General features: G+C 41.6%; 1 protein-coding gene across 5 annotated transcripts in view; it reads left to right on the top strand.

Annotated features, from left to right (window-relative positions):
* The window catches only part of VPS13C (vacuolar protein sorting 13 homolog C), a 105,517-nt gene that overhangs the window by 77,284 nt on the left and 7,247 nt on the right, over positions 1–20,986 (top strand). For all 5 annotated transcript variants that reach the window (XM_081887547.1, XM_081887543.1, XM_081887544.1 and 2 more), the window contains 18 exons: positions 296–424; positions 1,371–1,504; positions 1,637–1,763; positions 2,157–2,392; positions 2,623–2,773; positions 4,536–4,676; positions 5,865–5,946; positions 6,032–6,101; positions 7,171–7,282; positions 12,627–12,740; positions 14,993–15,132; positions 15,577–15,658; positions 16,045–16,158; positions 16,729–16,804; positions 17,025–17,188; positions 18,668–18,713; positions 19,027–19,150; positions 19,868–19,982. In XM_081887547.1, coding sequence (XP_081743673.1) covers positions 296–424; positions 1,371–1,504; positions 1,637–1,763; positions 2,157–2,392; positions 2,623–2,773; positions 4,536–4,676; positions 5,865–5,946; positions 6,032–6,101; positions 7,171–7,282; positions 12,627–12,740; positions 14,993–15,132; positions 15,577–15,658; positions 16,045–16,158; positions 16,729–16,804; positions 17,025–17,188; positions 18,668–18,713; positions 19,027–19,150; positions 19,868–19,982 — 2,157 coding nt within the window. The remainder of the gene's footprint in view (positions 1–295; positions 425–1,370; positions 1,505–1,636; positions 1,764–2,156; positions 2,393–2,622; positions 2,774–4,535; positions 4,677–5,864; positions 5,947–6,031; positions 6,102–7,170; positions 7,283–12,626; positions 12,741–14,992; positions 15,133–15,576; positions 15,659–16,044; positions 16,159–16,728; positions 16,805–17,024; positions 17,189–18,667; positions 18,714–19,026; positions 19,151–19,867; positions 19,983–20,986) is intronic.

Raw genomic sequence — 20,986 nt, forward strand, 5'->3', positions numbered from 1 at the left:
TATTTTTTTGTAAACCATGTGAAAAATGAACATAATATTTTAGCTGCAGTTCATTCATTTTCAGCTTTGTATTTTTGTTATTTAAAAAGTGTGCCTAGACATTCCATTGTTGTGCCCATAACCTGGGTTTAAGGTGCCATTTAGCTCCTAGCTTTCATATCTCAGTTTCTAACACTGGTTGCAAATCTCATCAGTAATGGTTCCTTTAAAATGGTTGGTGTACTTCTGTTTTAGATGTCTTTTGTTGGATTTATTGCCAATTTTAAGCAGAAACTCTTTTTATTTTGCCCACTAGTGTCTTCCATTCTGGCCAGAAAATTTGTCTGGAAAACTGTGCATCAGAGTGATTGGCTGTGACCGTGTGACCAAACCATTCTTTTTCAGCAGACAGGACAATGGGACTCTGTTGAGTCTAGAAGAACTGGTGAGAATATGGCATTTTTTTATTCCCTGTTGTGCTTACTTTAAAACATGGTCATGAACAATATTTGCTTTTAAAAAGACCTATAAACCAGACTTGCATATAAATGCACAAAAGCTACTAGCTTGAAACTATTTTTACTAGTCTGCTGGGGATCAGGGTTGGAGTGACAGGAGGCACAGCAGCCCACTGCTTTTCTATGCCTGGCCACTCACCTGCATAAAATTCCTTATCACATGGCTACCACATGAAGGTTTTAAAATGCAAGGCTGTTCTAAATGCTTAAAGATTGCAAAAGTAGTAGATCCTCCCACCTGGTGCTTTCTAAACGTTTACAAGAACAGAAATGTTTTCACAAGCGACTTAAAATTGGTACCTTGGTGGGCTTTCCTGCATAACTTGTTTGAAGCTATAATGCTATTACTGAGAAGACCTCACTCTTCATAGCCACACAGTTTAATTTCCTGAAGCTACAAGATCCATGTTCAGGGCCTGGTCTGTAAATCTCAGGTTCCTTTGGATAAAACAGCCATGATGTTATGGTTAGCTAGTAAAAAGGGGGGTTAAAGTTTATAGCCATTGGTGCTGCGTGGTTTCTGGTTATTCCCAGGAGCAGGAATAATATTGGTTGCTGGATCAAATGTGGTAAATTGGGTGCATTTGAAGTGTAGCTTCCAGCTTGGACTACCGGCAAGAAGCTGCTAGCACCTTTGAGAAGGAAGAGACAGAACTCTCACACTCCATTCATTTTGGGTTACCTCATCTGGACTCTCGTGTGAGCCCCATTGTAAGAGCCAGAGTTGTCTGGTTGACCAGCAGCTGTTTGTTGCTACTGTGAACTGCTTGCTAGAAGTATAAACTCTAAAAGGTATGGTGAAGCTTGAATTAGGCTATGTGGATATCAAGCCATAGCTTTTAGTACCGTATCCATATATTTTATTTTCAACAGAGCTCAGGGATCCTGGTAGATGTGAACGTGTCTGATCATTCTACAGTTATTAACTTCTCAGATTATCATGAGGGAGCGGCACCTGCTTTGATCATAAATCATACTCCATGGGCTTCTCTTAAATACAAGCAGAGGTATGTGAAAGAGCTTTCTTCCATCTTTTGAGAGAGGTGCTTTGCTATAGGATGTATAATATTTTTATTCTGAATTCAGTTGCACTTTTGTTCATCCATAACTAACCTTGTGTTTCTATTTTTTCCATGCAGTGGTTTACAGGAAGAGATGGAACTGAAGCCGAGGGGAATGAGGCTGTTTGCCTGGGCAGATCCCACTGGAATAAGAAAATTAACTTGGGTGTATGCACAAAACTCCGGAGAACATGATCTTCTTAAGGTATTTGGTGTTGAAAGAAAAATCGGTCAAGCCTGAACCCCGTGGGAAACCATTTCTATAACAATCTATAATGCCCCTCAACTCAAATCTGTTTCTGCCCTTCTATGCATCGTTGGTACCTTTCAATATATTACGACAATTCTGTTTCTTCTTTAACTTTGAAATTTTAAAGTCAATGTAATTTTGTAGACAACCCCAGCTTGTAGAAGGCTTGCATTTCACCTACCATTCATAACACAACACAGCAGTGTTCATTTTGTTTGCATTGCTTGCACTTGCTACAAGCTAATGCAAATTAATTTTGCTTTAAAAATGACAAAAGTGTGCCCAGTGCTACATTAGTAGGTTCATTTTGTGTTACACAGCCTCTTCTTTTCCTTCCTGCCAACCCAGGATGAGTGTGGTCAGTTTCCTTACAACTCCAATACCCAGATACATTGGGTCTCTTTCTTGGATGGACGCCAAAGGGTTCTGCTTTTCACAGACGATGTTGCCTTGGTTTCTAAAGCCCGGCAAGCAGAGGAGATGGAGCAACCGGATCAAGAAATAAATGTTGCTCTTCACAGTGTTGGGCTTTCACTAGTCAACAACGAAAACAAACAGGAAATTTCTTACATAGGAATCACCAGGTACTGTTCATAAATAATAGCTGGCTGCCTGTTAATTCACAGAAGTCCTGTTTTGAAAATCAGAGCAAAATCGGTTCTCATTTTCCTAAAACAAATATTTGTCTAAGCACTGCTCCTTCCACCATGTAAAGCTTAAGAAATTTGGATTAGTTAAAATACAGTGCTGTGGATTGTTTTTACTTTTTAAAAAATAAAGATTTAACTTAATCACCAATGTATTTATTTTTCAGTTCAGGCATTGTCTGGGAATTAAAACCAAAGCAGAGGTGGAAGCCATTTAACCAAAAGCAAATACGCCTCTTGGAACAGGCATATCAGAAACATATTTCTGTGCGAGGTGTGGAGGCTTCTGATTGGATTAAAATAGACAACAATTTTGAGGTATGCTGCGGTATCACGTACATGTTGCATTTATGCTACTGAGCACAATAAGACATTTTGCAAAAGTCTTCTGTTCATAAATGTTAGTTGCCTCATATAGGTGGAGAATATCGAGGCTTTAAACAACTCAACAAAAAGCTGATCTCTGAATCCCTGTCAGATAATTTTGAGAATGCAGACTGGCACCATTGCTCCTTACTTTCTTGCATATAGACCTAGGAAGCCATAATGCATAATACACAAATCCTGCATGTGTATGCAGAGAAACACAAGGTATATGAGCATGACAAAATAGAGGAGATACAGTCAGGGGTGTAGGAAGGGGGTGCGGGGGGGGGGAGCGGTACGCCCCGGGTGCCATCCCAGGGGGAGAGACAAAATCCTCCCTGGGTGGATCGTGCCGCCACGCCACAATCCGCCCCCACCGGGAAGATCACACCACTGTGCTGTGATTGGCCCTGCCTGGAGGATCGCGCCATCATGCCGTGATTGGCCCTGCCGGGAGGATTGCACCACCGCGCTGTGATCGGCCCCCGCCGGGAGGATCGCACCGCGATTGGATCCCCCCCCCCAAGGATCACGCCAATCACTCTGCTGCTCTGGGTGCTGTAATGTCTTCTTCTGCCACTGGATACAGTATGGACAAGCAAGCAAAGGCAAATGTAACACTGTTCAGCATGGCATAGCCAAGTAACTCTAGTTATAGGAAAAGCATGAGACAAACAGACAATGGGCAAAACTAGGGGTGTCTCCTTGAGAGCCTCCTGTTGAGGTAGAAAGGCAGCTGCCACTGTCCTCTCAGTGTTACCCAGCTGCTTGGTAGCTGAACCAGTGTCTTGCTCCATCCACTGTCACTTTCCCATTTGGTGAGTCAAGTGTGTAAGAAAAGTTTCTTGCCATATCTTTTTTTAATCACCCAGAAGGCATTCCAGAAACCTCTAATGGAAAATCTGCAGTGTCCTCTGGGAGCTGCTGCCCTTCATTGCTCCTCTGCCACCCAGGTCTTCCCTCATGTCGGCTCGGGTTAAGTAGATCATGAAGCTGGGAAAGAGTGCAGGGGAGATCCAGGGATATTTCCTCTGTCACCTCAGTGGTCTGCACTCCTCAGGCAGCCCCTAATGGCTGCTGCCCACCCTTGCTGTTCTTGCCTGAATAGGTTTGCCAGGAGCAACTTAGAGGAGTTGGAGTTTGGTGCTCAGCCAAGTCTGGAAGTCTTCCATGCTTCCACTTGACTTGCATCCCTAGGCAAAAATGGCAGCAACTGACAACAGTTTTTAGTTGTCCAGCTACATGATATTTCTTTGCTTGAGCTGGGTTTACTGCCAAAGAGAGGAGATAGAGAGGGGTGAGATTAATAGCAGCTGCTGCCAAGGCAGGCTATTAAGTTTGAACGTGTAAGCCCCAGGCCTGGGTGAAAGCAGCACAGTTGGGCTTGGGGAGGGGAATGAGAAACAACTTAGGAACCAGCATGTTTGCTACTAACCTGCTGATGACAGTTTTGAAAGCTGCCAAGCACCTTGAACGTGACAACAGTCCTTGCCTATCCCAAACAATTTGGTGGTCTGTAAGGTCACTGAAATAATGTTCTGCCCTTCCCTGCATAAGGGTATGGAAGCACTCTGCTGTTCAAAGGGGCTCTTACTGGGCCAAACACATCCCAAAAAGGCATCTAGGGTCCTAGACGAAATACCTCTCCATCCCAACAGCGTGAAATTGAGGGGTTGTAAAGAACAGAGGTTAAATATATATGCGTGTTTTTCAGGTTAACTTCAACAAGATGCCAATGGAAATGCGCCTTCCAATCAAATGTAGCATAAAGCGAGATTTCTTATCTGGCATACAGATTGAATTCAAACAGTCACCTCACCAACAAAGCTTACGGGCCCAGTTATACTGGCTTCAGGTACAAATCTTTGATTATTATTATTTTTTTTAGAAAACCTTGGTGTTATGAGGGATAGCAGTAACTCTGGTCAAGGAAACTGGAATCTTAAAGATGGTAGTCATGGACTGTATAAAGGTTTTCTGGAACCACATTTGTTCTTGGAAAGACTGTGGGTCACTAAATGATTTGTCATTTAGTTAGTTATTCACGAGAATTTTAAAACTATAGTTCGTTTAAGCACAAAACATTCTGTACATTTTGTAAAAATTAAGAGCCAAAACCCTGCAAAAATAATCTTATTTCTTAATTGTTTTTTTATTTAGCAAAGATAAGATTTTGTAGATGCTGACTTTGCTTTATTTTGTGTAACTAAGCTAAAGGAGCTTGAAAGTGAAATCCTGTGCCCACTTACCTGGGAGTAAGCGCCATTGAACTTAATGGGGCACATTTCTGAGTAGACATTGTATGATTACAGGTAGATTGCATTTTATGTTGATTTGACGTACACGATTGCAGCGTCATGTGGATCGTCAGAAAATAAATAAATGCAGAGTGGGGAGAAAAAATGGTGTGGGAGAGCAGGAAAGAATGACAGACAATCACATCAGCCACTGGAAGAGTATTAGAGTGTGTTTGGAGAGTAGGAGTGTGGAGAGAGTGGAGGAGGTTGCAGAGAGGTTTTTTTTTTAAAAAGCTATGTTTCTAAAAGCTTGAAAAAATAAGAAAAAACAATATACCTAAGTCAGCTTCAAATATCAAGCATTTTTAATATAAAAACTAAAAGTGAATTAAGAAAAAGAAAAGACTTCCTATTTTCTATTAGTTTTAAAAATTTATGCCAAATTTTATTCCGCAAAAACACACAACTTTTTTATTTTCCACAAACCAAACTTTTTTCTGTCTACAAACTCAGATATCACAACCTTTTCCTTCTTGTGCAAAAATCCATAAGGAATTTCCAAGAGGTTGGAAAGAGATCAGAGGAGGCCGGAAAGAGTTGTGGAGGAAGTTGGAAGGATTTGCTGATTTTTGTGCGTTTCTTTACAGTTTTCTAGGGGGTGCTCTGGCTTTACATGATTTTGCTTAGATGTGCAGTAGCCAGGAATATAACCCCCCACATCTGCCTGTACTCTGCTAAAATAATAGTCTTGATTAATGCTTATCATATATTGGCTTCTTATATATTGGTTTGTTACTCCCTTGAAGGTTGATAACCAGTTGCCTGGTTCAATGTTCCCTGTTGTATTCCATCCTGTAGCTCCTCCAAAATCCATCGCATTGGATTCAGGTAATAATATTTTTAACATTCTAGATGCAGCAAGAATCAGCCACTTACTAAACAGGTATTCATTTCACCTCTCATTTTTCCTTAGAACCACGGCCATTCATTGATGTTAGTATCATCATTAGATTTAATGAGTACAGTAAAGTGTTGCAGTTCAAGTAAGTAAAATATACTTAAAGGTTTTTGAAACATAAGCCATGTGAATCTTACTCCTAAAGAAATTCTTAATTCTTAAGGATCGTAAAAAGGACCAAATTAAACTAGAGCAGGGGTTGGAACCCTCTGGCCCACGGTCTTAATTAGGTCCAGCTTGGCCTGCCAAGACCCTTTCCCCCAAACCGTGCCCACCTGCTTCACACCTGATGTCACATCTGAAGGTCAGGTCTGGGGCAGGAAGAGATGCAACTGCCCGTGCAAAACTGGGAGCCTGAAAGCATGGTTCCTATTGTTCATTGGCAGTGGAAGTTTGCTGTCACTACTGGTTAGCTGATTGGCAGCGAGAGCAAGCCTGTTGGGATCCTCTGTGCTACAAAATTATCAATAGGGAACTCAAAGCTGGGTTCCAAGTCCCTGCCTATCAGCTGATGAGCAGTAAATTCAAGTCTCACATGGCTTGGATTGGCTGTGCTATAAAGGAAAAATGGATCACCTGTTGTCATAGTGATGCCAGGTGACTGACAGGCCCATGAGGATAGGAGGAGCCCAGGATTAGGCCAGCTGGCCACAGCTAGTTCCCCACCTCTGAACTAGAGTGATTTCATGTTTCAAAAAATATATTTCCCACATGCAAAATTTCCTCTAGAGGACTAGAATGGCCCAAAACATTTAGCTTTCATTGAGGGTAGAAGCTTTCTGCATATACAGTCAAACCCACAGATCATTTAAACTGGAATTGCTTAATGAAATATTTTAGTTTGTCCATCTTCATTGGGATTGTGAAATGGTTTCAATAAAAGTACTTTGAATGAAATGCATGGACCATCTGTGGGTTTGGCCAAATCTATTGAGAGGAGCTAACCACAAGCCTGTGGAATTACTCACAAGTTTTCCACCACTTTATTGTTTAGTCTTCAAGGAACTCTGGCATTGCAGGTGCATCACAGGTAGCTGCATAAGCAGAAAAGGTCCAATATTTCACTTGCTTTAAAATGAAATATTAACCACAAAATGGGCAGTTGGCCTCACGGAAGCTGTGTTGTCAGTTACTTGTATTTTCCTTTTCCTCAGGTATTTCATGGTTCTAATCCAGGAAATGGCTTTGAAAATAGATCAGGGATTCTTAGGAGCTGTTATTGGACTCTTCACTCCATCTACAGACCCAGAAGCTGAAAAACAAAGGGTAAGGTCTGCTTGGGACATCTCATATGTTGAGCTGAAATTCTGTTTTTTAAAACATGCCAGTCTATGAAAGCACAGAAGAATACTAATGCTAGATCTGACCATAGATTTGAACTAGAGAAAATTATTTATTTTCAAGACAATAATTAGCAACATGGGGGGAATATAACTAAACAAGATCTGGACAACTGTAATATTTTTAGCAATTTCTGGAAACTCTGTTTTGTGTATAGTGTTAGTACACAAAACAAGTTTGGGATGAGTTTACTAGGCATCAGATTTCCAAAAGTTGCCTGTGGCTTTTAAGTGCCATCCCAGGAAAATTTTCTTACAAGCTGATCTTGGTGTGTCATGGATTTGGCATATGGGGGGCCTGTTGCTGTGATAATGTGACAAACAGTCCTGAAAGTTCTGGTCACAGTAAACGGTTAACTGTTGTTTACCATGATGCCATCCTGGGCTCCTTAGGGTATAGAGAATGCTTCCATAGAATCATAGAGTTGGAAGGGATTCTGAGGATCATCTAGTCCACCCCCTTGCAATGCAGGACTATGCAGCTGTCCCTTACAGGGATTGAACCTGCAACCCTGGCATTATCAGCACCATGCTCTAACCAACTGAGCTGTCCAGCAGACAGGCAGGCCATTAATTTTATAAATATTAATAGTAATAATGATGTTTGAACAGGGCTGCAATTTTTAAATTATTGCAGAGAGTTGAGCTTCCACTTGCTGAATTTTCATTGAAATAATATTTTCAAACCAGTGTATAGAAAAATGCTAGAAGGCAGTTTTTAAAGGAGGTAATTGGAACAAATACTGTAATTTCCTGTGATAGGTAATGTTACTTGAAATGAGATCAAATTGCATCAAGGCAAGCAATATAATATAATATTATAATAATATAATATAATATAATATAATATAATATAATATAATTATAATATAATATAATATAATATAATATAATATAATATAATATAATATAATATAATATAATATAATATAATATAATATAATATATAATAATATAATATAAATATGCTGCCCATCTGACTGGGTTACCCCAGCCACTCTGGGCAGCTTCCAGCAAATTAAAACACAATACAGCAACAAACATTAAAAACTTTGAACTTCCTTCAAATGCCTTGTAAAAGTAAGATAGTTGATTATTTCCTTGAGATCTGATGGGTGGGAACAACTACTGCGAAGGGCCTCTCCTTGCTTTCCTTGTAATGACACTTCTTTCAGTGAGGGAACCACCAGAAGGCCCTTGGAGTTAGATCTCAGTGTCTGGGCTGAATGATGGGGATGGAGACGCTCCTTCAGTATACAGGGCCAAGGCCATTTAGGGCTTTAAAGGTCAGCACCAGCACTTTGAATTGTGCTTGGAAACGTACTGAGAGCCAATGTAGGTCTTTCAGGACTGGTGCTACATAGTCTGGCAGCTGTGTTCTGGGTTAGTTGTAGTTTCCAAGTCACCTTCAAAGGTAGCCCCACGTAGAGCGCATTGCAGTAGTCCAAGCGGGAGATAACTAGAGCATACACCACTCTGGTGAGACAGTCTGCAGGCAGGTAGGGTCTCAGCTTACGTACCAGATGAAGCTGGTAGACAGCTGCCCTGGACACAGAAGTGACCTGTGCCTCCATGGACTGTTGTGAGTCCAAAATGACTCCCAGGCTGTGCACCTGGTCCTTTAGGGGCACAGTTACCCCATTCAGGACCAGGGAATTCCCCCACCCCTGCCCACCCCCTGTTCCCCTAAAACGGTACTTCTCTCTTGTTGGATTCAATCTCAGTCCACTAGCCACCATCCACCCCCAACCACCTCCGGACAGAACCACTCACACAGGACATTCTCTACCTTCACTGGTTCCGATTTAAACAAGAGGTAGAGCTGGGCATCAGCCGCATATTGGTGAACACCCAGCTCAAACCCCCTGATTCATACCTCCCAGTTGTTGTTGTTGTTTAGTCGTTCAGTCGTGTCCGACTCTTCGTGACCCCATGGACCAGAGAACGCCAGGCACCTCTGTCCTCCACTGCCTCCCGCAGTTTGGTCAGACTCATGCTGGTAACCTCGAAAACACTATCCAACCATCTCGTCCTCTGTCGCCCCCTTCTCCTTGTGCCCTCCATCTTTCCCAACATCAGGGTCTTCTCCAGGGAGTCTTCTCTTCTCATGAGGTGGCCAAAGTACTGGAGCCTCAGCTTCACAATCTGTCCTTCCAGTGAGCACTCAGGGTTGATTTCCTTCAGTATGGATAGGTTTGATCTTCTTGCAGTCCATGGGACTCTCAAGAGTCTCCTCCAGCACCATAATTCAAAAGCATCAATTCTTCGGCGATCAGCCTTCTTTATGGTCCAGCTCTCACTTCCATACATTACTACTGGGAAAACCATAGCTTTAACTATACGAACCTTTGTTGTCAAGGTGATGTCTCTACTTCTCAAGATGCTGTCTAGGCCTGTCATTGCCCTTCTCCCAAGAAGAAGGCGTCTTTTAATTTCGTGGCTGCTGTCACCATCTGCAGTGATCATGGAGCCCAAGAAAGTAAAATCTCTCACTACCTCCATTTCTTCCCCTTCTATTTGCCAGGAGGTGATGGGACCAGTGGCCATGATCTTCGTTTTTTTGATGTTGAGTTTCAGACCATATTTTGCGCTCTCCTCTTTCACCCTCATTAAAAGGTTCTTTAATTCCTCCTCATTTTCTGCCATCAAGGTTGTGTCATCTGCATATCTGAGGTTGTTGATATTTCTTCCGGCGATCTTAATTCCGGCTGGGGATTCATCCAGCCCAGCCTTTCGCATGATGAATTCTGCATATAAGTTAAATAAGCAGGGAGACAAAATACAGCCTTGTCGTACTCCTTTCCCAATTTTGAACCAATCAGTTGTTCCATATCCAGTTCTAACTGTAGCTTCTTGTCCCACATAGAGATTTCTCAGGAGACAGATGAGGTGATCAGGCACTCCCATTTCTTTAAGAACTTGCCATAGTTTGCCGTGGTCGACACAGTCAAAGGCTTTTGCATAGTCAATGAAGCAGAAGTAGATGTCTTTCTGGAACTCTCTAGCTTTCTCCATAATCCAGCGCATGTTTGCAATTTGGTCTCTGGTTCCTCTGCCTCTTCTAAATCCAGCTTGCACTTCTGGGAGTTCTCGGTCCACATACTGCTTGAGCCTTCCTTGTAGAATTTTAAGCATAACCTTGCTAGCGTGTGAAATGAGTGCAATTGTGCGGTAGTTGGAGCATTCTTTGGCACTGCCCTTCTTTGGGATTGGGATGTAGACTGATCTTCTCCAATCTTCTGGCCACTGCTGAGTTTTCCAAACTTGCTGGCATATTGAGTGTAGCACCTTAACAGCATCATCTTTTAAAATTTTAAATAGTTCAGTTGGAGTACCATCACTTCCACTGGCCTTGTTATTTGCAGTGCTTTCTAATGCCCATTTGACTTCACTTTCCAGGATGTCTGGCTCAAGGTCAGCAACCACACTACCTGGGGTATATGAGACATCCATTTCTTTCTGGTATAATTCTTCTGTGTATTCTTGCCACCTCTTCTTGATGTCTTCTGCTTCTGTTAGGTCCTTTCCACTTTTGTCCTTTATTATGGAAATCTTTGCACGAAATGTTCCTTTCATATCTCCAATTTTCTTGAACAGATCTCTGGTTCTTCCCATTCTATTGCTTTCCTCTATTTCTTTGCATTGCTCGTTTAAGAAGGCCTTCTTGTCTCTCCTTGCTATTCTTTGGAAATCTGCATTCAATTTCCTGTATCTTTCACCATCTCCCTCGCATTTTGCTTGCCTTCTCTCCCCCGCTATTTGTAAGGCCTCATCGGACAGCCACTTTGCTTTCTTGCATTTCCTTTTCATTGGGATGGTTTTCGTTGCTGCCTCCTGTATAATGTTACGAGCCTCCATCCATAGTTCTTCAGGCACTCTGTCCACCAAATCTAAATCCTTAAACCTGTTCCTCACTTCCACTGTGTATTCATAAGGGATTTGACTTAGATTGTATCTTACCGGCCCAGTGGTTTTTCCTACTTTCTTCAGTTTAAGCTTGAATTTTGCTATAAGAAGCTGATGATCTGAGCCACAGTCAGCTCCAGGTCTTGTTTTTGCTGACTGTATAGAGCTTCTCCATCTTTGGCTGCAGAGAATATAATCAATCTGATTTCGATGCTGCCCATCTGGTGATGTCCATGTGTAGAGTCGTCTCTTGTGTTGTTGGAAAAGCGTGTTTGTGATGACCAGCTTGTTCTCTTGACAGAACTCTATTAGCCTTTGCCCTGCTTCGTTTTGATCTCCAAGGCCAAACTTGCCAGTTGTTCCTTTTATCTCTTGACTCCCTACTTTAGCATTCCAATCCCCTATGATGAGAAGAACATCCTTCTTTGGTGTCACTTCTATAAGGTGTTGTAAGTCTTCATAGAATTGGTCAATTTCAGTTTCTTCAGCACCAGTAGTTGGTGCATAAACTTGGATTACTCTGATGTTAAAAGGTCTGCCTTGGATTCGTATCGAGAGCATTCTATCATTTTTGAGATTGCATCCCAGTACAGCCTTCGCCACTCTTTTGTTGACTATGAGGGCCACTCCATTTCTTTTACGGGTTTCTTGCCCACAGTAGTAGATATGATGGTCATCCGAACTGAATTCACCCATTCCCGTCCATTTTAGTTCACTGATGCCCAGGATGTCAATATTTATTCTTGCCATCTCATTTTTGACCACCTCCAACTTACCCAGGTTCATGGTTCTTACATTCCAGGTTCCTATGCAATATTTTTCTTTACAGCATTGGACTTTCCTTTCGCTTCCAGACATATCCGCAACTGAGCGTCCTTTCGGCTTTGGCCCAGCCGCTTCATCAGCTCTGGATCTACTTGTACTTGCCCTCCGCTCTTCCCCAGTAGCATGTTGGACGCCTTCTGACCTGAGGGGCTCATCTTCCAGCGTCATAACTTTTATATGCCTGTTGTCTTTGTCCATGGAGTTTTCTTGGCAGGGATACTGGAGTGGCTTGCCGGTTCCTCCTCCAGGTGGATCACGTTTGGTCAAAACTCTCCACTATGACCTGTTCATCTTGGGTGCCCTGCTCGGCATAGTTCATAGCTTCTCTGAGTTCTTCAAGCCCCTTCGCCACGGCAAGGCAGTGATCCATGAAGGGGATACCTCCCAGTAGTTTCATACAGATGCTGAAAAGCATGGGGGACAGGACAGAATCTCGAGGCACCCCAAACATAGAAATGTTTCATCAGTTTATGTAGCACCTACTGTTCAAGTCTGAACCTAACTGAGGATTTCAATTAAAATTATTGCTCTTTTAACAGACAAAGTTGATACAAAAGGATATTGATGCTCTTAACACACAGTTGATGGAGTCATCCTTGACTGACATATCCACCCTCAGCTTCTTTGAGCACTTCCATATTTCTCCTCTGAAGGTATGTTTGAAAGGACTGTGGCTTGGCAACACAAAAATCAAGCTGGTTATATTTAATTATGTAATATTAGAGTAACGTTAAGAATAAAATGGTATTGGATAAAATGATACTGCAATATGTACTCAAGTCACATGGCCACGATATTGTTACATTTGCTGACTAACTGTAGTGTAAATATTCTGTTCAATGGGCGCCGCCTGACAGAACAGTCCTCACTGAAGCTTGTGCTTATTATCGCCATTCTCATTTCACAGATTTGCAGCCTCACAGCTTGCTCAGTAGGGAGAGGACGGCACAGCATCTTGGGTGCAGTCTTGCTGTGTTTCCATCTGTGACAAATTTTAATTTCTCTCTTCATTAACTAGCTAAGTAGATGGAAGAAAAATTCTCTTGGGTTCCTTCAAAGTAATATGTGGAACCTGCCTTAAGTGATAGTGATGTTTTTGGATTTATTTATTTATTTAAATCAGCGAAGAGAAAAGGCTGGCTTAAATCATGTTTCTCACTGATGCTCCTCCTTAAGTTTCTTAACCTATGCTGCAAACTTGCCCACTAAACCACATTAATTTAGGACTACGATATTATTTATACTTTTGACTCATTCTTGCAACAAAGCCATGAGTCTCTTTAGTCACCCTGCAAATACCTTGCATGCTTTACCTGTAGAGGGAATATCTTTAAAACGTTCCTGCGTGGGGTCTTTCTTATGACCAGCACCCATGGCACTAAGCAGAATCCTATTTACTCAAAAGTCAATGGGGCTTTCTTGTCAGGAAGTTGATACAGTACTGTAGCTTAAGCATGTGACTATAGGCACTGGTGCATAGCACAATCTTGTCTTCCATTCGTCTTTCCAGTGTGCATTGCTCCTTTCTGCTCCACTTGGCTCAGCCCCCCCAAAAAAACCTAAAAATGAAGTGCCCACAACTGATAGGTCAAAGCAGGGTTGATAGTTCCCAGTCAGACTAGAGCAGTTTATTTTTATCAGGTGAAAATGAAATGTCTGCTCATCCTCTCTGGTGGGTGCCATTGTGGGCTGGCATTCCCCCTCGTGCCAGGATCCAATGTGGGAAGTCCTAGGGACTTTCCCAGGCAGCAAAGGAAGTCCCATTTGCCTAATCAGCAAATCATAACCGAACATGGGACCCACCAGGGGCGGGCTCCAGTATATTACGTAGGCATGTGGTTTGTTCTCCAGCCATATTTTTTCCTCCCACCATCCCACTCTTTATATATTGCTATTGCATATTGTTTTGCTTAACATTGCTATGGCATAGCTGGTTGCCATATTTGGGGCCAGGCTGGAATTTTTTCAGTTGGCAAATTAGCTCCAGCCCTCTGGTTTTTGCCATCTTCGTAGCAATTGTCACACCTTTGGTGGTTTAAGCAGTGGGTAGGTCGTAGCCTCTGCCTGACCCCCTCCCTGAAATGGGCTTTCCTGTTAAAGGGATCCAGGGGAGATGCTTCTTTCTGGACGCCTGGGCAGGGGCGAGGGGCCACAGCAGCCCCCAGGTGCAATCCAGTGGGGGAGTTGCCCTTTGATGTAGGTCAGGGACTCCCTCCTTTCCAGTTGATCTCAAAATGCAAGGTCTTCCAGCAGGTGAACTGGAAGGGATGGGATCTACCCAGTGCCAATCCTCTTATATCTGCTGTCATTAAATTTGCGGCCTGATTTCACCCAAAAATGCAGTGCGTCTTATTCTTGGTATTGGGAGGAACCGAAGAGGAGGGGAGATGCCTTGCCACACAAATCTATGAGCCATTCATCACCTTCTTGTATCCTCATTAACCCAGAATAGAGGACAGGAGCTAGAAATCATAAAAAGAGAGAGATAAACAAAAGAAATAAAGAGGATTTCCAATTTTCCGTCAATTATGTATATGAAGACTATTTAGAGTATTCAAAATGTTCTAAATTTACATAGAAAAGCCTCCTTTTTATCTCACCATATCTAGAAGGCGGTTCAAGCTGAAAATCAACTGTGGGTCTAATTTAATATAAAACATTTCTTGTATACTGTGTAACTATGAGCACTCTTTTCTGAAAAGAAAAAATGATTGATAGAATGATTAGCAATGTAACTGAGCACTTAAAAATGTTGTCACAAACATCGTCACAGATCTAGTATCTTTTTTTCTGAAGCATTTTTCAAACTTCTACATGTTTGCCGCTTCCATATGTCTATATATTTAGTAAATCTTGACAAGCAGGTACCCAAAATGTTAATTCATATCCACTTCTATCTTGTTAGTTGCATTTGAGCCTTTCTTTGGGTTCTGGTGGGGAAGCATCTGATAAGGGCAGAGGAGAAATGATAGCGATCCATTCTGTGAATCTGCTACTGAAGAGCATTGGGGCCACTCTTACAGATGTAGATGATCTAATATTCAAGTAAGTGGATGAAGCAAGTATTTATCTCTTAAATTCTCTTTCTGGGTTCTTGTTAAGCATTTGCAGTACTAATTATTTTTAACCACTCTGTCACTACTGTGCTCATGCTTCTGGAAACTTATTAGAACAGCATTGGGTAACCACAGAAAGAGGGCTGTATGAAGGGAGAATGGATACTCATAAAAGCGGCTAAGAGAACCTGCTGTGATGTTACCTGCTCAATCACATGTCAGGCTTGAATTTGCTGCCATAGGCAGCTTGCATTCTCTTAACTTCAGCTCTGCATTTTTTACATGGGGATAATGCCAATCAGCTTTACAGGGTTATTCTATAGATGAAATGATGTACGAGAAGAAAATACACTGTAAGTATTTAGAAGTTTTAGACATTCTCAGCAATGGGAAAACATCATTCTCCAGATGCTGATTTGATGCTTCTTTTCAGGCTTGCTTTCTTTGAAATCAAGTATCAGTTTTACAAAAGAGATGAATTAATGTGGAAAGTCATCGGGCATTACAGAGATCAGGTAAGTTGTTTGCCCTCTGCATCATTTTCTCCCCTGTATTTCCAACTGAACTTTGGATTTAGCACATCATTTCCACATGCATTCATAAGGCCTGAAGCTCAACTCTCTTTGCCCAGGAGGCATTAATATTGCAGTGTGAAATTGTAGTTCCTAAGCAATGACATACTCTTTGCTTTGTGTGTGTGTTTGTACACACACAAGCGCACATGTGCACACCCCCTCCTACCCACCCCACCCCACACTCTCACACTATAGTACTGCTGTTAAGCTACCGTTAAATATTGTTTGTTTTTGACGTGCATAGATTCTCTTCCATTTTTTTTAAAAAAGCTGAATACTAATTATTTCTCTTTTGTGTTTCTGTGTTTGCTTATTTTTTACCTTAGTTCTTGAAGCAGGTGTATGTTCTTGTGCTGGGTTTAGATGTCCTGGGTAATCCCTTTGGCTTAATCAGAGGTCTGTCAGAAGGTGTGGAAGCTTTCTTCTATGAGCCTTTCCAGGTATGATGTCATTGTGCCGCTGGAGTTGCAGGTTGTTGGCTTCACTGGATTTCTTTCTGAAACATTCTGATCTTTTATTTTGATCAGTAGCAAAGGATTTGTAAACTGACGACTTCAAAAACCTGTGTGTTGAATATAACTATGTTAGGAAAAAAGAACAATATGTATACTGGCTCCAGTAACTATATTTTGTGTCTCTCTCTGTGTGTGTAGCTGGTAAAACTGAATCCAGTCCTTTGCTGCTGCCCCTGACCAGCAGATGAGGGCCGCTGTCAGTTTTTTGGGAGGGTTGTGTCAGTAGAGCTTGACAAGGCAGAAATCACGAACACAGCATCCATCTGTATGCATGTTTCCTCATCTAGCTTCTGTACACACATTCCAGCTAGGAGGCATGCAGCTAATTTAAGTGATCATGGTTTTTGTCAGAAGTGACTTCTTTCAAAAGTTCAGTATTTGTCATAAAGATCTTTTTGGAGCTGCATAAAGCCACAAATGATGGGGGAGTGGAAGTGGTGTGGGTGTGTAAAACAAAACAAAAACCCCTCAAATGTCCTTTTCATCCTTCCTTAGGGAGCTGTTCAAGGACCTGAAGAGTTTGCTGAAGGTTTTGTGATTGGTGTAAGAAGTCTGCTTGGCCACACCGTGGGTATGTTGAACACTTCACAATTTTCAGTATATTATACATGCACAACCTAAATTTTCATGCAAGAGTTGACTACGTAAAAAAATTACTGGCCCGTTCAAGATTTGGTCTCAACACTCAGCCAGTATTTGCAATGGGTCACCATAAGAGTGCACCTTTCTAATCTCAACCTTTTTCTGGAATGGTCTTGGAACCCCATAACGTTCTTCTACTTGTCTGATAGGCGGAGCCGCAGGCATGGTCTCTCGAATAACTGGTTCTGTTGGGAAGGGTCTGGCTGCTATCACTATGGATAAAGAGTACCAGCAGAAGAGAAGAGAGGAAATGGGTCGTCAGCCTAAAGATTTTGGAGACAGTCTTGCCAAAGGAGGGAAAGGCTTTCTACGAGTATGATGCTTAGATACTTTCTGGACTTCTGTGTGAGAGGAAAAATGGATAGATAAATCTGAAATGCAGTTTTTTTCTGTCTTATTAAATTGAGCCTAATCCATGTGAAATATGCACACATTGGGCTCCCCTCCCCAAAGTTGTTTGTGTTTCTAACACTAGTTTTTTTGGCAGACAACTCTAGCAGCAAAAACTGAAGTATTAATTTTATGCAGTTGCATTTGGCTTTGAACTCTCAAGGGTACTGATCTATTGGCCAGGCTTCATAATGCGGGACAAAAAGTTCCTAAACATCCCAGTGCTTGGGTATGTGTGAAGCCAGACTAGGGACTTAGGCTCCAAGTGGAAGTTTGAGAGGCAGAGCTGTTTCTGGCCTGCTTTTTTGTGGCATCTTGTTGAAGATTGCACGTACATGAAGTAATTTTGCTTCCCTGCTTCCATCAGTCAGTGAGGTGAGAGCTGGGCATCATAAGGATAGCATCGTGTGACACATTTTGTCCAACGATATGTGTCAAGGAAAAGAGAGAGAGCAGCAGTAGTTCTATCTTCCTCATAATATTTGGTAAGATTTTCCAAGGAGGCATTCTGTAGGCATTTGTGCAACTTCTTCGACTGGGGTAAATACAACTGCCTTATTGATCAGAGTCATACCGTGCATCTTGTTTTGCACTGGGGACATGGAAGAGGAACTTCTGCATGAAAACAATTTTGATAATATTCTGTGTGAAAGAATTGGAAGCTTTGGGTTATTTTTCACCAAGGAATCAGGCATGGTGGACATCAATGCTCTTGAAAACTTAGCCAGACCTCCAATTTAGCCTGTGTGTAGATGCCATTTGATGGCACAAATTCTTGCCCTTGGACCCAGCAGCAGCAGCAGTAAAGGTTTGGTAAATGTATGAGCAAGCACCTGTGTAGCTGCTCTTGCTGACCCTAGACAGCTGCTTACAACAAAGTCTAGAAAACTAGACTACTGTAGGTGGTCTGACATGGAGTACTCTCCCGCTGCATAGTTGCTTGATCATCATCTGCCATTTAGTGCTGTGTTTGGCTTCTTGTTTTAGTGCATCTGTTATCTGTGGTGCCTGAGTTGGTCTGGGGTGAGCTAACTTTTGAGTACCCTCCTTGCAGCAAGGTTAGGACATCATAAATGGCCTTCTGAGCTCTTTTGTGACTTGCGCTTATGCGTTAATAGGTCTTTGTCAACTATATCAACTGACCTTTGAAAATAATTGTTTCAGTGTTTATTAATTTCTGTGTGAATCATGGACAGTGTCACTAAATTGTGAATGTTGGGCTGCGTGTGCCCATTTCATCACTGTGATACCCCTGGTTGGGCAAGTTTATGAACTTGCCCCAAGAGAGACTGTTTTGAATATTGAGGTCCAAAGACTTAAAGTAGAAAACTTAGAGGACGGTGGATGAAATTAATTTGTAGCTTTTTGATTTTGACTTGCTGTTCTCTCTATTTCCTTTAAGGGGGTTTTCGATGGAGTGACTGGAGTAGTCACGAAACCTGTAGAAGGTGAGCTCTGATATTGTGACTTGGGATGTTGAGGAATTTCATAGTTTCAGAATTGCTAAGTAAAAAATTTTAATGCCATTTTATTCAAATAAAACCTTCTATAGTTCTAACAGTATTAAACAGTTGGACTAATAACCCTCAGGGTCCCTTCCAACTCTATAATTCTATTATTCTATAAAAAGTGATATTTTAAGTAGAGAACCAACACTCCTTATGGAGGAATTATGTAACTAGCAGAATTGTATACTTTGAGTCTTGAAACCTAGCTTGTTGCAAGAAGACTCAATTCTGTTTTATATTCTTATTCTGGAAGGTGCCAAAAAGGAAGGTGCCGCTGGCTTCTTCAAAGGGATCGGGAAGGGTCTTGTTGGTGTTGTGGCCCGTCCAACAGGAGGTGTCATAGACATGGCAAGCAGCACATTCCAGGGGATCCAGAGGTAAGAGGGACAGGGGGTTGGACTGGGAGCAGCCATTGAGAAGCCATCTTTCCAGCTTCCACCAAATGTGGTTCAGGTGTTGGTGGGACGGAAAGAAGAGCATCTGCTGAAGATTTTTAAACCAGGACTGACTTGTATAAGAGAATGTGATATTTTAGATGCAGTGGTACTTCGCAAGACGAATGCCTCGTAAGACAAAAAACTCTCAAGACGAAAGAGTTTTTCGTTTTTTGAGTTGCTTCGCAAGACAAATTTCCCTATGGGCTTGCTTTGCAAGATGAAAACGTCCTGCAAGTTTGTTTCCTTTTTCTTAAAACCGTTAATACCCAGGGAATCCGTGCTTCGCAAGATGAAAAATTCGCAAGACGAAAAAACTCGCAGAATGAATTAATTTCGTCTTGCGAGGCACCACTGTAATCTGATTCCAAGTCATTTCAGGGCTTAACTAGCACTTTGAATTGCATTATTATTAGGGTACTACGTGGCCACCTTTTTTTTCTTTTTGAAAACTCAGTTGCTTACGATAATTCAGTTTCAGAATAACAACTTCTTGTTTAGTATTTTCATTGTCTTGAAAGCTTGAACTGATTCTTGTAATAGTCAACTTGCATGGGAAACAGTATGCAAAGACTCTGATTAATCCTGAAATGATAAAAAAAATATGAATTTACGACATAGAAAATGGAAATCTGCATTGTTCACAATGATATTTGACAGGGTGGCGGAATCAACCGAAGAAGTATCAAATCTCCGTCCTCCACGTCTCATTCGTGAAGATGGCATCATTCGGCCCTATGACAGGGGTGAAGCTGAGGGGTATGACTTATTTGAGGTATGCTTTGTCATATATCCCAGCTTTAACAGTAAAAAAAAATATAATAAATGTATTTAAAGTGTCCAAATATTAGTGGAGGGAATTTCACCCACAAAGTTTTTATGTGAAAAATGCTCCACATCTGAATCGTTGCTTCTGCCTGTGGATTTTGTCTATAATGTTCCCAGGTGTGATCCATTTCTGATGGTTCTTTACTTTAGAGCTTGACTATTCATGAAGGAGTCTATATGTGTGGTAGAATACATTTCCAAATTCTGCACCATTGTCTTGAGAGTTAAAACCTTGCATCCCACATAGGATTCAGAATGCAGCTATATTTAGGCTAGACTTTTTCTTGCTTAGTTTATTGTTGGGAGCTGACTTGCTATCTGCATCATGACACCTAAGAATATGATAACTGTCATATATTTGTGACTGGGAAACAAATCTATGCGAACTGCAGCCCAGCCTAACCTGATACTTCATTTTTCACACATTGTTGGTGTTTAGTCACCAAGGAGATTGCTTTTTACAACCCAAGACCAATGTGGCATTGTCACAGAATAGACGTGTTGGATTTGGAGTGGGGAGACTTAGGCTCAAGTTCTTGCTCAGCCACAAGAAAATTTGGGTGGCTTTGGGTAAGGCCTTTTTTCTCATCCTAGTCTGATTATGAGATTCATGGGATAACTTCAGTGCTTTTTTTCTTTAAAAAAATGTTTTGGGGTACTCTCATTTTGACTCAAGATACCGTAATCATTTTACATTTCAAATCAGGGAAAATAAATACAGTAAATGGACAAAAGGACAAAGATTCACAAAATGTTTAGGGGTCTGCGTCCCCACAGGAAAAAAGCACTGGAGAACTTTACATGCGCCCTTCTGGGCTTAGAGAAAGAACATTGGCATTCAGAAATGATGTAGAAGCATGTTTCATTTTATTAATTTGCCTGTTGTTTTTGCTAGGCTCTTCAACAGTATTAAATAGTATTATAGGGTGATGTTTTTATTTCCTTTAAGTA

This window comes from Podarcis melisellensis (genome assembly GCF_964234715.1).
Source record: "Podarcis melisellensis genome assembly, chromosome: 14".
In the NCBI taxonomy this organism is placed as follows: Eukaryota; Metazoa; Chordata; class Lepidosauria; order Squamata; family Lacertidae; genus Podarcis; species Podarcis melisellensis.